Genomic DNA, 16,928 nt, shown 5'->3' on the forward strand with positions numbered 1-16,928 from the left:
CCACCATTTTCAACATTATTCTGTAATAAAATTAGATGACAACGAAACAAATATAATATTAATCATTGTTAAACGTAAGAATATAATGACAATGTATAAATAATAAAGTATTTTAATTGAAAACAAACCTCATTTTCAGAACCAATCAATGCTTTTGCTGTTTTGTTAGTCAACATTTTAGCATCTCTATCAAAGAGAGTCAATGACACAACTCCAGGGGAATCCTGCACCCATATCTTGATTTTGAACCTACAAAAGTTTATAAATAGGTAAATAGCAAGAAAAACATATACTTATACAATGGACAAATTACACATTTGAATTTGAATTCAATAAATACCTAGGTGTATAGATAACACCTAAAACATTGCATCTTATTGTTTTGCATTCATACTCCTTTCCACCTTCACTATTATTTTCCATGAGCTTACGGGTACAAGTATTACAACCAATGTAATACCATTCCGTACCTGGGCAGATGGCCTTAATTGTATCAAGGATAATGATACTTTTTGGCTACATTAAAGTATAAAAACACTTAATCAATTTCCAATTAGTATTGAAATATAATTAGGATAACATAAATAGTGTAATGATTAACTTACAAAAAAATGGTACAAATATCACCAATGTTAAAAAAATCTATTGCTCTCAAAACTCATCATCAACAGACGACAGCATCTTCACCGGAATCGGTTTACGAACAGAAACATCATTGCCATTTAGCAAACCCAACAAACTAAAAAAATTTAAAATTAAAAGAATTTAGGAATCAGTAAGATAATATAAAATTTAAATACCAAAATCTATGAACTAAAACAATAATTACTATATTTAATAATATACCTGTTTTTGTATTCTTATATTTCAAATAAAAAGTCGTTTATAAAGAAACAACTAACATTAGATCCAAAAGAATTGGACACATACACTTTCTCTAACAAAAATGATAATTATAAAAACGAAACATTAGATAAAGTTAGTGACATGTTAAAACTCAAGAAACTTCAAAACAGTTGACATAGTTACCTTTACCATCAGAACCGGTGTAATACTTAACACTACCAAACTGCAGTACAATAATGGTCTGGCCTTCATCAAAATGTTCAATTACATATTTAGAGAGCTCAGACGCATAATGATCCCATAGTGTGAGATACACACAATTTCCACTGAAAATACATAAGTGTTACAAACAGTTCAAAGTATAAAGTATATTAACAAAAATATGTCACTAAATGTTAGGTTTAATAGTAATACCTTAAATCACATATCTCCATTGTACGCTTGTTTTTGTCCTTCACGTTTGAAGCATTGGTCTTGAACACATGAACCACGTGACCAATAATATCTAAGACAAAGGAAAATTAATAAATAATTAATTAACAGATTTAACGCAAATCTAACGCTAAAAATACAAATCAAGTTATTTGAAAGAAAATTTATTTATACCAACAGTGGATTTCAAAGAAATATCTTTATTGATTAGTGATTCAAAAGAAATCATCTTAAAACCAAACATTCGACCATCAAACTCCTGACATGGATTCACATGTGTGTTTGGTCCCAACACCAATTTGTTGGAACAGTCAATCACACAGTTGTTCGACCCTTTTAGACCAACGCTGGGATTAACTATAGTCAGAGTCGAGCTTTCCTTGAGGAATCTTTTGAATCTAAAGATATCATGTTTGTAAACGGTGGCTTGGATTCGATTCTCCTGCCATTAAAGAACAAAATATATATGAGCATTACAATTACAAGTCAATAAAGAATTATGATATACAAAATGTAGAATCTGTAACATATATACATATTCATAATTAGATACGTAATTTTCAACCATGAGCACCATCTCGATCCGAAAATCTTCATTGACATTTTTATTGTCTTTTATGCTCCAAAGTCTTATAACTCTAACCTTAAGAGTTGATGGTGATGTTTTCAGAACATCAATCTCATTTAGCATGGTAAATTTTTGAGCTTCCATTGTCTTATGAATAAAATTAAAATTAAAAAGATTAGACTAAATTATTTGAAACATAAAAACAATTATTAAAACGGTAGGAGCTTACATAGTTGCCCGGTTTATAATTATGAAAAGTATGATAAACGCTTATGTGATTAGTTAGATATTATATAGTAGAATGTAGAGAATATATATTAGGTAAACATATTATGTTTAGAAACTTTCTAAATAATGTTTGAATATAATTTAAGCGGTTTATTGTAATTATTTATTCCAAAAATAACCGATTTAATTATATTCAAAATTTATATTTAGATGTATTATTATACAATAAACATTTTATTTCAATAGTTAAGGATATTGAAAATCAGTTATTAATATAATTAAAGCGGTTTATTGTAAATGTAAATTTATATTAAAAAATAACCGACTGATTTATTCCAAAAATAACTTCATAAATATATCTTTACATAATTATCGTTATTATAGTCAATTTTAAAATTATTTGATTCTTTTAAAAAATCATAATTATGATTTAGAAAAGTTACTAAATTTATAATTATAATATTTCTGAAAATTTAGAAACTGTTAAATCAATATCATATATGTAACCAAATTAGAAGTTTCTGTTTTTGGTTTAAACTAAAAATAAATTGGCCGGAAAAATAAATTAAACGGAAATTAGCCGGAAATAATAATATAGATATTTACAGAACAAAACTATGAGAACAGGTTAGCCGTAAAATTTAAGAATTGGACAAACAAAACAATAAAGAATTTGAACTGAAATAGATCCAAAAATTGGTAGGATATAAACTTCTTAAAATTCAATAAACAAAGCAATAAATAATTGACCGGAAAAACCAGTAAACATAAAATATGAGTATAACAGATTGGCCTGAAAAATTCATCGGATGATAAATAAACTAAATGTATTTGCAACAAAGGATTGTTAATTACCTTGAAAGTATTGATCGGAGAATCAATTCCAAGGATTTTGATGTCTGCAATTGGTTCGATTCCGAACGGCGGAATTAGGGCTCGTATTGTTGGTAAACACTGTAGAGGTTCGATGGTGGATCTGAACGACGGATGTAGGATTCGTATATTCATCGAGATGTTAGACAGAAAATCAGTGGTGGAATTCGTTGTGGATCTCACCGGCAGAATTAGGGTTCGTATAATCATCGGGAGATTAGAGAGAGAATCAGTGGTGGAATTGATTTTGGTTTATGAAAAATAAACCGGGTTTTGTTATTTTGGGTGTTTGGAGAACAGGACATGTGTCACAATATTAGAGCATCTAAGAATAGTAACATGCTGACTGGATTGCACATGTGAACAACATAGAAGAATGTCATGTGTCCACATTGTATTGCTTTAATAGTATTTAAAGATTTCTTTTTAGTTTTATGTTTTTCTAATAATATGTGTATTTTGGTCAACTGATAACAAGTTAACAATATAATTGTAACGGTGTGAATGACTTGGACAAAGAACATTGATGAAAAACTGTAATATATTTAACAAAATATCATTGATGGGTAAATATAAAATTGTAAAGTTAAAATGTGCAAACATAAGACCATATGTAGTGGTCACATCTAATGACGCTCCTACCCTCACTTTGTGCCCCTCTCATTGACTGGAAGTCGTTACCATACCACGGAGGCGTCCTTGACATCCCTCAATGGTGCTCACGCTGTGCTGACAAATTACCTTTCAAAAGTCTTTACAACTTTGATGAAATTGAATAAGTAATGAAGAGAATCAATCTCAAAAATGGGTGAAGAGTTGTAGACTTTCTAATGGATTTTTCTACCATGTGATAATCAAGATTTATAGGCTAGGTTCTGAAAGAATAACATTATAATTGACCCAACATATAATTGTTAGCCGACAGCTAAAACATTAAATTTTGTATTTTGATACGATGAATCATGTGGTTTATATGAATGCTAGGAGATTAGGCGCTGTGGTTGATGCTTGTATTTTGAATTTCATGATCAACTACTTGCTTAAAATGGAGACGTCCGTTAGTGCGCTCCGATGAAATTCCTAAACAAAGCTCTAACACGTTCGTTTCACAGAATTCGTGGAAATTCAAAGGAATTAAAATTTTTTATTGTTATTTTTGAATATTTTTTTGATGGGTTTTTTTATCTTAATAGAAAACGCATAATAAAAATTTAAAAAAATAATAAAAAATCATATCGCAAAATATAAATAAAAAACAAAAAATCTAAGATAACTAAAATGTTTTCGCCGTTATCTTTGTTAAAAAAAACGATTTTATTCATTTGTCAAATGAACACATTAAGGAATGTAATTGGATTTCAATTCCCTCAAATTCCAATTCCTATTAGAATGTTTAGATTCCATATCCATTCATTCAAATTTCAAATCCTATGCAAATTCCAATTTCAATTTCATTCCATTCCATAAAACAAACGCGCATAACATTTTCAGCTTTAATGCATGGAGGCTATGAATTTAGTTATTAATAATTAAACACAACTTGTCATATATTTTATAAAATCCAAATGATATTATATTCCATACTCACCGGTCACCATACAATACTCACAATATAATCTATATCTTTTACAAAATCAAATGAGCACCAAAATGCGGTGGGAGACTAAACAATGCAGTGGGAGAATGTTTATAAGACGGAGAAAGCTCAAATGAAAACCGTTGCATAATCTTAAATAAAGCTACTTTAGCTTCTACCAACGCAAGGTTTTGCCCTATGCAAATCTTAGGACCACCACCAAATGGCGATAAAAAAAACCCGTTCCTCTGCCTTTTGTTGCATTTGCTACCCCTTCCGAGAATCTTTCAGGCTTGAACTCGTTCGCATCTTCTCCCCATACGTCTGGGTCATGATGAACACCGATTATAGGTATTATTATGTTCACACCCGATGGTGTAGTCATGTTTCCTAGCTTTGTTTCGTTGTGGGTCTCACGTAAAATTCTAACTACCGTTGGGTATAGCCTAAGAACCTAGTTTAGTATCATGGTCAAAATCTTGAGATGTTTTAGGCCTTCCAAATGTAGTTCTTGAGAACCAAATACTTGTGTAATCTCTTGGCGGGCTTTGTCTTGCCATTCTTGATGCATACTCAAACAACCATGGTCCAAAGAACCAAGTTTGAGGTTGTTTCTGATCCCGCAATGTAAAATAGTTTGCATTCTTCAATCACGTCTTCGATACTTAGTCCAACTCCGTTAGTATGAGTTGATTAAAAAAATAATTCTCCGTTAAAATGATGCTTTTGTTTTAATTAAGATTGTGCTGGGTTGGAGGGCTGATGTTGAACTGAGCACATCCCATTTACTTATTAGTGTGAAAAACATCAACCCAAACCTAGACCCGAACACGACATATTTAGCCCACTTATCTAAAGGGGTCAGATAGATTAATATGGTTTAGTTAACTTGTAAACATGATAAACGACTTGACTATCTTGTAATGAATGGGCTGCAATCGGGCTAAACTAATCAATCCAATTATCCAAACATGATATGGTTTTAGGACAATCCAAATTCTAATTACTTAATTGTCACCTTCAGTTTAATAAATCAATTAAAGGGATATTTATGAAATTGAATATTCATGACTCTGGAGGTGCGCAAAAAAATCTGAACCCGGGTTCTAAAAAAACCCGGAACTGGTTTTTTTAATACCCAAACCTGTACCCGACCCAACCCGTAGGGTACGGATAGGGTATGCATTTCGGTACTGAAACCCGAACCCGAAACGGACCCGATTTGTACCCGCTAATACCTGAAAACCCGAATCGGTTCCATACCCGGAACCCGGTTTTCTAATACCCGAAACCTGGTATTTCAAATACATGATGTGTAACCGAAAAATACCTTAAAAATAAAAAAAAAATATCCCTAAAAAGTGCAAACTTTTAAAAGATCCAACCTATACCCGGAAAAAAAACCCGAAAATAGGGTTTTTTCAATACCCAAAAATAGGATATTTGAATACCCGGTTTTATACCCGACCCGAACCTGATGCATAGGGTTTGGTTTTTAGAGACAATACCCGGACACGGGTATTACCAATACCCGATTTTCCAATACCTGGTCATACCCGAACCCGGGTATTTGAAAAACCCGATTTGTGCACCTCCATGAATCTCGACCTATTTGACTAATTTCCTTTCCCATTAAATACTTTAGCTTAACAAATCAAGGAATATCGTAAGATACGACTTAGGGGGTGTTTGGGATTCCTTATTTTACCTCCTTATACACTCACAAAACCTAACTTTCTCAAACACCTTATAACTTATAACTCATAAATAAGTAATCCCAAACACCCCCTTAAATCGGCCCATTCACAAGTATATGAAAGTTTTATTACCTTCCTCCAGGGATATAAAAAGTGAACAAAAATTGAACCACAAGATCAATTTGTTCCTTCTGGAATTGGAATATATAACAGGCTAACGTATTGTAATTAAGATCTTTTTGTCTCGCTATGGCGGGGTTCTAATAGAAAGTTAATGCTTTTCATGTTATGTGTTTTTGGTTAGTTCGGAAATTTAACGAAATAATTTCATGTACATATAAAATCAATCTCGAACTTGCAAGCTTAGGCATACTTCTCAAATGTATAATTTAGTTTTTAATTGCGAGCATATGGTTACAGAGGCGATGCAAGGGCGGGTTGGTGTGGTCCGTGCCGTCTGTCCAACCCAAATTTCCTTTCTTATACATAGGCCAAAATCCCAAACTAAGCCCAAGTGCCCATGAAGTTTGTGTGAAACTACGGGTGTAAACGAAAAAAGACAAGCCGAGTTCAAGCTGGACTAGGCAAGATCCCAACTTGTTTCGAGCTTTTTTTCAAAGCTCGAGCATGTCTCGCCAAACACCCATGTAAACCCGCTTCCCTGCCATCACCCTTCATCTTCACCGAAAAAACCCTTACATATCACGCTACGACAAACTGCACTATATCCCCAGTTTAGCCTTTCTCAACGGCATGTGTCGTTGATAAAGTTGTTGTCGCGACGCCTTGGTCGTGCAATAGCTGGAAAATGTCGTCGGTATATGCTCTTCAAATCCGAAAGCTTTATGTCACATTAACATCGAGATTATTTTATACTACATATTGCTTTGTCTTAACATATCATTTCCCTCTCTGCGTGCAACCTCACTTTAGTGTTGGGTTCGTAGGCTTTTTGTTTAGTCCCGGGTGTAGGGTGGATAGACCAAAGCCCGACCCGGTTTAGATTTCTTTTTTAATAAGATACAAAGCCTAGTCATATATATATATATATATATATATATATATATATATATATATATATATATATATATATATATTTGATGTTATGTATTTGTAATTATTGTCACTCAATAAATAATATCTAGTTGCCACCCGTGGACGTAAGTCAGTTTAAACCGGACCACGTTAAATCCTCGTGTTCGTTTATTGCTTTCGTGTTTTTTACTAGGTTGTGGCAAACTTGTAGCAAAATTTGATAATAATCTGACTATTTTGCTACAAATATGTTTTATTTTATTTCTATTTTCAGTTTTTATTCTTTGGGTTAAAAATTAATAAATAATTAAAAAAATTGTCGGAAATGAACTGATACTTGCGACAACCTTTCGACAACTATACTTAATGCCGCTATGTTGTAGGAAACTCGTGTTACATTTTAATGTTTTTTCTCTTTTTGTTTTTAGCCGAAAAGTTGTGGAAAATTTGTCAAAAATTTTGAGTTGTCGGAAATTTGCAAGAAATGTTTGTAGCAAATTCACCCATTTTCTAGTTAGGGCTGTAAACGAGCCAAGTTGAGTTGAGCCAGAGTGTGCTCGAGCTCGAACTTAATCGAGCTGGCTCGAGATCGGCTGGTTATTTTATCGAGCTGAAATCGAGCTCATGCTCGACTCGTATAAAGCTCGAGCCGAGCTTGAGCTCGAGCTCGTTGAGCCGGACTCCTTTAATTTTTTTTAATTTATTATTTTTTATTTTATATTTTACAAATTTTGAAATATAAAATACAAAAAAAATAATTTTAACATACATATTATATAAAATTTATAAACTAGAGAATTTATAAATTTATTTGTTTTATTTTCGTTATTTTTTTATAAGGTTTCAGTTATCGATTGACATAATATATGTATAATTTTTATTTATTTATTTCTTGGTATGATATTATTATATATAGATATTAAAATTTAGGGTTTAATCTAAACGAGCCGAGCTAACGAGTCGAGCCAAGACCGAGCCACGAGCCGAGCTGACCCTGGCTCAAGCTCGGCTCGTTTAGAAATTGAGCCGAGTCGAGCTCATTTAGAATCGAGTTTTTATCGAGCTATTTTCGAGCGAGCTATGAGCCACGGACTTTTTGAACAGCCCTATTTCTAGTAGTGTATCTATAGAGGTAGGGTACTGAAAAGACCCAAATACCCTTAAGTACTACTCGCGGGTTAATCAGAAGCCCCTCATAAGGTACCCACGGGACATATGGATCACCCGCATAATTATTTAAGGAAGGAACACCCTCACAATATATGCGGAGGCATCCTGGCACCCTCAGAAGTCATCCGCAAGATGAAGGATCCGTCCGCATAAATAACCATGAGGTAATGCCCCGGGACAACTGTCATCAACTAATAACACTCTAGAAGATCTACCAAGCTGTTTTCTTGAGCAATACGTGACGTCTCAGCCAATCAGTAAAGGACACCTGGCCAGGCCGTTATAACCGTGCACATTGCCAGGGTTGTCTATCATCCAATCCTGTGAAGACACGCGTCCAGGTTGTTATACATGCACATGCAACGTGTAAATTGAACCTATAGTATGAGGACACGTGTCCAGGTGGTTACGAGAGCATCTTTCAAAGAGAAAGCGGGCCCAATCACCTTCCCACACCCTTCGGCTATAAATACCTTCTCAATCATCATGAGGTAGACATATTCACTCCCACTGTACTTTCACTATTTACTTGAGTACATTATCTTCATCAGAATCGTACTTATTCTCACGCCGGAGGGTGGTTACGGGAAGAACCCCCCCCCCCTCTTGTCCTTCCCGTAATGAGCTCACGGTGTCTGTTTTGCATGTTCACGTCACTGGACTTTGGGAATTGATTTCATATCGTATTGGCAAATAACCGTATCCTACCCTGTGGACTCATTGGATCTAAGACCCGTCAAGGGGAGTAGATCCGTGTTTCTTCATTGGCGCCATCCGTGTTTTGGCTAGAACAGCAATAATTTTTTTCCGTTCTCTTTACGATATGAATCCAAGAAGAGCTCGCCATCACAGCTCCAACTCCTAAGGACTTTTGTCTCCAGACGAATGGCTTCGTATCCAACAAGATAATTTGAAAGCAGAATATGAACGTAGGGTGCGGAATGAGCGTTTTCACGGCCGTACCCTGACGTATGATGACCCTCCCAGGAGATCTATTTCTCCTTCCATAAGGGGAAGTCACATTCAATACAGTCAGCCACCAGAGCAGAATATGGGCGAGATCCGGAGGTTACGTCCTCGTCCCCGCATAGATATGTGGGTACCATCTTATGAGGATGAACTGGATGGATACGATTCAACCTATCGTCTGGAAGGTAGTTATTACAGCGGGGATAGCCGTCTCCCTTCATATGGAGGGGCTAGTTATACGCGTCCAGTCGTCCGTCAGGCGGAATTCTATAATGCTGAGCATGATTTTTCTAAACCATATCGTCCGGAATCCTTTGTAGAAAAGTCAAAGTTTATTTCGAGCATCGCGACAGCTCCATTCCTAATAAATGCAAAGATCCCAACGTCTGTGGGAACGTATAACGGAATGACAGACCCCAGTGATCATTTGCTGAGATTTGTGGCAGTCGGAGGAGTCAGTAGTTGGACTCTTTCATATTGGTGCCACATGTTTGCATTAACATTCACGGGAGCTGCTCGAGAATGGTTTGAAAAATTTCCGGGCGGACAGATTAAAAGTTGGAAGCTTTTGTAGCAAAATTTTCCCAGCATTTTAGTCAACAAAAGAAACATACTGGCGACCCTTCAGAAATATTGGATGTTACAAGGTGAAATAATGAGTCTATTGAAGACTTTATTACTCGTTTTAATAACGAGAGCCTTATCATTGGTGGGGTTAGCGAGGATATGTTGAGGGGAGCATTTCGAAAGAATGTTCATAGTGATGCTTTGATTCTTACTCTCACCGGAAGAGACGGAATGCCTGAATCTTGGGATGAAATCATGAAAGCGGCAAAGTTGTTCGCAAGAACTGAAATAACCTTGGGCTCCAATAGTAAAAAACAATTACCAAGGGTCGAGTTTCAAACTCCAAGACCAAATAGGCAAGCCAAGGGAATAATCTGGTCAAGGCTACAGTCAACTTCGGAATCACCAAAGCAATTTGATGCAAGGTCATTAATCGGAAATAAGAGCAAGCATAATTTTTCAGCTCGGTCCTCCAATAGTTGGACCCCATTATCGAAGACCCCCTCAGAAATCCTCACCACTGAGAATTTGACCTTCAGAAAGCCTCAACCAATACCGAGGAAGTCGTTCCTCGATAACAAAAAGCATTGCTCATATCATAATGATATTGGACACAACACAAACGAGTATGTGGCCCTTAGAAATGAAATTGAAGCAGATGTTAAAAATGGCAAACTCGAACATTTGGTCAAAAATACACGACCAGGGATTGGCAAATCTCCCGCAACGGACAGCCAGGGCCCATCTAAAAGGCAAGTTAAAGACTTGAACGTTCACATGATTCAGGGTGGACACTTGGTTAAAGGAAAAATGAGGGAATACTTAGATGAGGAATGAAAAAATGAACCTGTGATTTTTTCTCGAATTAGAGGAGGACCGTGTAACAAGAACCCGTTGATAGTCACTGCTCTTTTCGGTCACTACCAATCGCAATATGTGTTCTTTGACACCGGCAGTACGTCTGACATCATGTGCGAACAATGTTTCGAACAGTTAGATGAGGAAGACAAAGAAAGATTAAAACCAATTCATGCCCCCGTTTCTGGTTTTGGAGGCGAGATAATGCACCCGCGAGGGGTGATATCGTTTCCTGTAACACTCAGCGACGGAGTTCATTCAAGGACTGAGGAAGTTGAATTTTTGGTCCTATCAGTAACTTCTAAACATGATATCATTCTGGGACGAGAGGCGATTGGTGATTTCAACGCTCACCCGTCCACAGCCCACGGTGCAGTAGGAGTCCCAACTCGCACCGGTGTGGCGATAATTCATGTCAACCGACACTGCTTTGCAACCGAGAGTTCAAGACCTAGCAAGGTCCCAAGACAAGCTCAGAGGAACGAACCAGAGAAATGGGTTTTGAACAAGAAATTCACTGACCAAACAGTTACAATTGGACCCGCTATTTCAGAAATAGTGAGGACCTTTTTGAAGCAACTATTAACCAAAAACGTGGACATCTTCTCCTGGCAGCCCGCGGACATGACTGGTGTTCCGTGGAGCATTGCTGAACATAAGTTAAGGGTAAACCCGAAGTTTACCCCAATTGTCCAGAAAAAGCAGAAGATGGGCCCAGAACAAACGAAATCCATGAACGAGCAAGTGCAAGATCTTCTTCACGTCGGAATCATCCGGGAGAGAAAATATCAGACATGGGTAGCTAATCCGGTTATTGTTCCAAAGAGCAACTGAACATGGCGGATGTGTATTGATTTTAAAGACCTAAACAAAGCTTTCCCGAAATATTGGTACCCATTACCTTAGATTGACCTCAAGGTAGACGCTGTAGCCCCGTTCAAATTTAAATGTTTCCTTGATGCCTACAAAGGCTATCACCAAATCCGTATGGCGGCGGTGATGAGGATGAAACAGCATTCCGAACCGATCATGGTACCTTTTGTTATAAAATGATGCCTTTCGGGTTAAAGAACGCGGGTGCCACATATCAGCGGTTAATGGATCAAGCCTTCCAATGTCAGATAAGTCGAAACCTGGAAGTTTATATGGATGATTTAGTGATCAAAAGCATCGAAGAAGATCAAATGTTAAGAGATATTGAAGAGACCTTCGAAACATTTAGAAGCATCAACATGAAGCTGAACCGGGCTAAGTGTTCGTTTGGGATGGAAGAGGGAAAGTTTCTTGGAGTCATAGTGACGGATGCGGGCTTCAAAGCCAACCCTGACAAAGTTCAGGCTATAGCACGCATGCCTTCCCTTCTTCCCTCAAAGAGGTCCAGACGCTTAATGGAAGACTTGTGGCGTTAAATCGTTTCTTAGCAAATCATGCGACCAAGTCTTACCCATTCGTGTTAACATTGAGAAATTTCCTCAAAAAGGCACATTTCAAGTGGACCATAGAGGGTGAACAAGCTTTCTTGGAAGTCAAGAAATGTTTAATGGAATTTCTCACGTTGACAGCACCATGGGTGGGTGAACCTTTGACACTGTACCTATCTGCTTCTGACATTGCTATCGGGGCCGTACTACTGACTGACAGAAAGAGTGTCCAAACTTCAATTTATTATGTCAGTAGAACGATGTCAGACCTGGAGACTAGATATTCAATGCTTGAAAAGTTAGTCTTAGCATTGGTCTATGCTGCTAGACGTCTCCGCAGATATTTTCAAGGTCATCCCATCAACGTGCTAACTGGGTACAAACTCAAGAATGTGTTGAGTAAACCTGAATTGTTTGGGTGATTGGCAAAGTGGGCCATTGAGTTGGGTGAACATGTGATCGAATACAAGCCCAGACCAGCAATTAAGGGACAAGTACTCGCGGACTTTGTTACCGAAGTCCCACAACACAAAGAGAAGGAATGTTTGATTCAACAACAACCCCAAGCACCTCCGGAACAAGGACAAGTTTGGTCATTGTTCACGGATGGAGCTTCAAGCAGTGAAGGATCTGGGGCAGGCCTCAGGCTAGTTGACCCTGAAGGCCATGAGTTCACATATGCCATAAAGTTAGACTTTAAAAGCACCAATAATGAGGCAGAATATGAAGCCTTTCTGGCAGGCCTGCGGATAGCTAAGAAGCTTGGGGTGAAATATTTGGAAGCACGGGTGGATTCCATGCTGATTGCGGGACAGATAAGTGGAACTTACGAAGCAAAGAATGACGTTATGGCTTCATATCTCTCGCAAGAAAAGGACTTAATCTTCCAATTCTCCTCTTTCAACATTATCCATATCAAGAGGAGTGAGAACAAGTCTGCGGACGCCCTTAGCAAATTAGCCTTGACAAATTTCGAACATTTTGCTAAGGATATTCGCGTTGAAGTCCTGGACAACCCGTCCGTTCCACAAAATCAAATTATGGTAATTCAAACGGGCGTTGAGTCATGGATGACTCCAATCAAGGCTTATTTATTATCCGGAACCCTTCCAGCAGAAAAAGCTGAGGCCCGTAAGATAAAGCACAAAGCCTTGAATTACCAGCTGAATGATGGCATATTGTACCGGAGATCATTCCTTGGCCCAGTATTACGATGTGTAGACACGGAAGACGCAAACTACTTGATCCGAGAGATCCATGACGACATCTGTGGCTTACATGCGGGCCCAAGGATGACGGTTGCAAAGATCATGAACGTGGGGTATTACGGGCCCGGCATGTATTTGGACGCTGTACAAGAAATCAGAAAGTGTGATTCTTGCCAGCGCCATACCCCCAATACCCTGCGTCCTAAAAACGAACTGATCCCGGTAACATCCGCCTGGCCATTCCAGAAATGGGCCATTAATTATGGGACCATTCCCAGAAGCCCCTGGACGAGTCAAATTCTTGATAGTGGCCATTGATTACTTCACCAAATGGGTGGAAGCCAAACCGGTTGCATCTATAACGGCATCAAGTGTTAAAAAATTCCTTTGGGAATTCATCATTTGCCGGTTTGGTCTTCCGCAGGAATTGGCAAGTGACAACGGGACCCAATTTGCTGATAGCGGATTACAGGAATGGTTGAAAGAACTTCAAGTCATTCAAAATTTCACATCTGTAGCTCATCCGCAAGCAAACGGTCAGGTCGAACGAACCAACCGAACTATCAAAGAGGGCATTAAGGCAAGATTAGGAACTAAACGGACGGGCTGGGTGGACGAATTGCCTCATGTACTTTGGGCCTTTCGCACCCAGAGGAATTCCAGCAATTCCGAGACGCCGTTTATTTTAACTTATGGCACTGAGGCCATGATCCCAGCCGAAATCGGGATTCCATCCGCAAGAGTTCTGCTGATTGATGATAATGATCACGAACTCCGGATGAATCTTGACCTACTTGAGGAAAGAAGAGAACTAGCATCAATCCGCGAGCACAATTACAAGCGACAGCTTCAGAAGTATTACAACTCGAGGGTCCAGAAATATGAGTTCGATGCGGGAGACTTTGTCTTCCGCAATAACGAGGCTTCCTGCCAGGAACCCCCGGGCAAGCTGGCCCCAACTTGGGAAGGCCCTTATAAGACAAAACAGGTTTTATCTAAGGGCGCTTACAAGTTAGAGAAGTTAGATGGGACTGAGGTCCCTCTAACTGGGAACGTGACGCAGTTGAAAAAATGCTACATATAACAGTTTCGTTTGTTTTTATTTTTGGGCTGCGCGCCTAAATAGACTAGTTGAAGTGATGTAATTTCAATTTGTGTATTATTGCTTATGCCCGATCTATGGAAATTCTATGTTAGCCTCATGTTATTTTGTAATCTTTTATTGACCAAAACGAAGGACCGGCAAAACACTTATATTATAACACATAAGACAAAGTGTAGCGGCGGAAACAAACTTCTTATTTACTAGTCAAAGAGATTACAAACAAAATATTGAAGAATACAAGATCATCTACATCTAGGGGGTAACATCTTCATCTTCGGCATTATTATTATTCGCCTCATCTTGATCCTCCTCATTTAGATCAAGAAGATCCTTTAACTGCTCAACGACGTCTTCCTTATCGGCAAGCGCAGATATCTTCTCTGAAATCGAAAACTTTAAAGTATCATACGTATTTGTTTTATCAATAAGTATCTGTAACATCCCGAAATTTCTAGGATAATACTTAATATATATTATTTGCGTCGGGTGAACTAAATGAGTTAGCGGAGCGGTAGTAATAAAATAATTATAATGATAAAGGGGTAACGGGCTTGGTTTAATGAAAGCAAAGATGGACCAAAAAGTAAAGATGGGCCTTAGGTCCATGGGCTTAAGGGAGTATAAATACCCCTTAAATCCTAATCCTTTTCCATTTTCCATCCATCTTATCCATTTCATTCTCTACACTCAAACACACATACTTCCAACACCCTATGCGGCCGCGAGCTAAGGTGCAATCGGAGACCAAACCGAGCCTATAACTTGATAGATCTTGAGCGTGCAAGCAAGATACAGGAATGCAGTTCATCACCAAGCTAACCGTAACCTTAAAAACACGTAAAGGTATGTCCGTTATCTTTAAAGTTTATGTTTTTATAAACGGTTAGTCTTGAAACTTAAAGATAAAGTAAATCGGATCTAAACGAAATATAAAGTAGCAAACTTGACGTTGGAAACGAACTTAACGAACCTATGGCTATGTACGGCGACTTGTATTGAGCATTTTTAAGCGTAAAGGTCCAAGCTTTATGGTATATACGGGTTAAAAATGAACGAAAACGGGTAGGAAACGTTAGTGGGTGATATCGAACCTTAACAAGAGTATTAAAATCACAAGATGATTGATAAGGTTGATAAAAATCAACCCGTCGTAGCTACTGGATAACTTCGCTATGGAAGTTCACGTTGTTACAAGTTCGCTTGTGGATAAGTTCGCTTGAAGACAAATTCGCTTGTAGACAAGTTCGCATGTGCATAAGTTCGCCTGATCCTAAGCAGCTAATGTTAAGTTCGCTATATATAAGTTCGCTACTGATAAGTTCGCCAGAATCCAAGTTCGCTGAATGTTAAGTTCGCTTAACTTAGTTAAGTTCGCCTAACATGTATGTTCGCGTACATTTAAGGTAACGGATCAGATAGCGAATCAGACTTAATGCGCTATGAAGAATGAGTTAACGAATTAGAAAATAAATTAAAATCCTAATGGAAAATGTGTTAAGACAGTTTTTGTAAATAAAATTTTTCCAAGCTGACCTGGCAGCTCGACCCCAGCCAGGGGCTCTGCCCCTTGGACCCTGCCAGGGGCGCTGCCCCGGACCCCCATTCGTTGAGGGTAATAATTAAACTAGAAACGCGATATGGAAAATGATAGTGATCAATACGCATAATTGTTATACAGTTAGCCGTGCACAGCCAAAGAAAGGAGTAACCATTAACGGAAGAAGTAGCTGAGTTCAGGTGAGTTTCTAGCCCCATTTCCTTGTTATGTTTTCGGGGCTGTGTGCATACTCGATGTGAAGTGTGAATACACTTACCTTAAGTGGTAAGTGTATGCTATAGATGATATACCAAGTAGCTAATATATAATTCTTGCCGGTGCGTGAACGATCTTCGGATATTGCACGTATCGCCAAGGATAGTGACTGTCAAGTGGTTATTAGTGTGCATGATTGTTGATGTGACTTGCTTATTATGTAAATGATGAAATGATAGGAAGTGTGTTGTAGACAAGTAGATGATAGTGTGATAGAAGTGGTAAGGGGTCTATTAAGAGTGTTATTGGTATGACGATAGTACGTGGTAGGGTAAGCCTATACGTGCCTTCGTTATTTAAGTGGCATAACGTGAGTGCGTGGTAGGGTAAGCCTATACGTGTCCTCATTATTAAGTGGCATAACGTGAGTGCGTGGTAGGGTAAGCCTATACGTGTCCTCGTTATTAAGTGGCATAACGGGAGTGCGTGGGAGGGCAAGCCTCAATGTGCTTCCGTAAACAAGTGGCTAAGTGGTTAGGGGCAGTTAAGTGGTTAAGTGGTAAGGTGAACAGGTTAGACAGTGGATTATGTGTCTTCGGATACATATATGATGTATGAAGTG

General features: G+C 38.0%; 1 protein-coding gene and 1 pseudogene across 1 annotated transcript; both read right to left on the reverse strand.

Annotated features, from left to right (window-relative positions):
• Positions 1-651: 651 nt before the first annotated feature.
• On the reverse strand, positions 652-1,990 carry LOC143636370 (uncharacterized). The gene is made up of 6 exons (XM_077103984.1): positions 1,922-1,990; positions 1,453-1,720; positions 1,261-1,351; positions 1,030-1,172; positions 931-937; positions 652-739 (listed from the first exon to the last, which is right to left on the reverse strand). Exons 1-6 carry the CDS (start codon positions 1,988-1,990, stop codon positions 652-654), a joined length of 666 nt encoding a protein of 221 aa, XP_076960099.1.
• Positions 1,991-4,573: 2,583 nt separating this feature from the next.
• Positions 4,574-16,928, reverse strand: part of LOC143636371 (cytochrome P450 72A397-like) — a 28,992-nt pseudogene continuing 16,637 nt past the window's right edge.

The sequence above is a fragment of the Bidens hawaiensis genome, unplaced genomic scaffold, assembly GCF_021521415.1.
Source record: "Bidens hawaiensis isolate Kalapana, Puna unplaced genomic scaffold, B.hawaiensis_p1.1 tig00007902_1, whole genome shotgun sequence".
NCBI classification, from domain to species: domain Eukaryota; kingdom Viridiplantae; phylum Streptophyta; class Magnoliopsida; order Asterales; family Asteraceae; genus Bidens; species Bidens hawaiensis.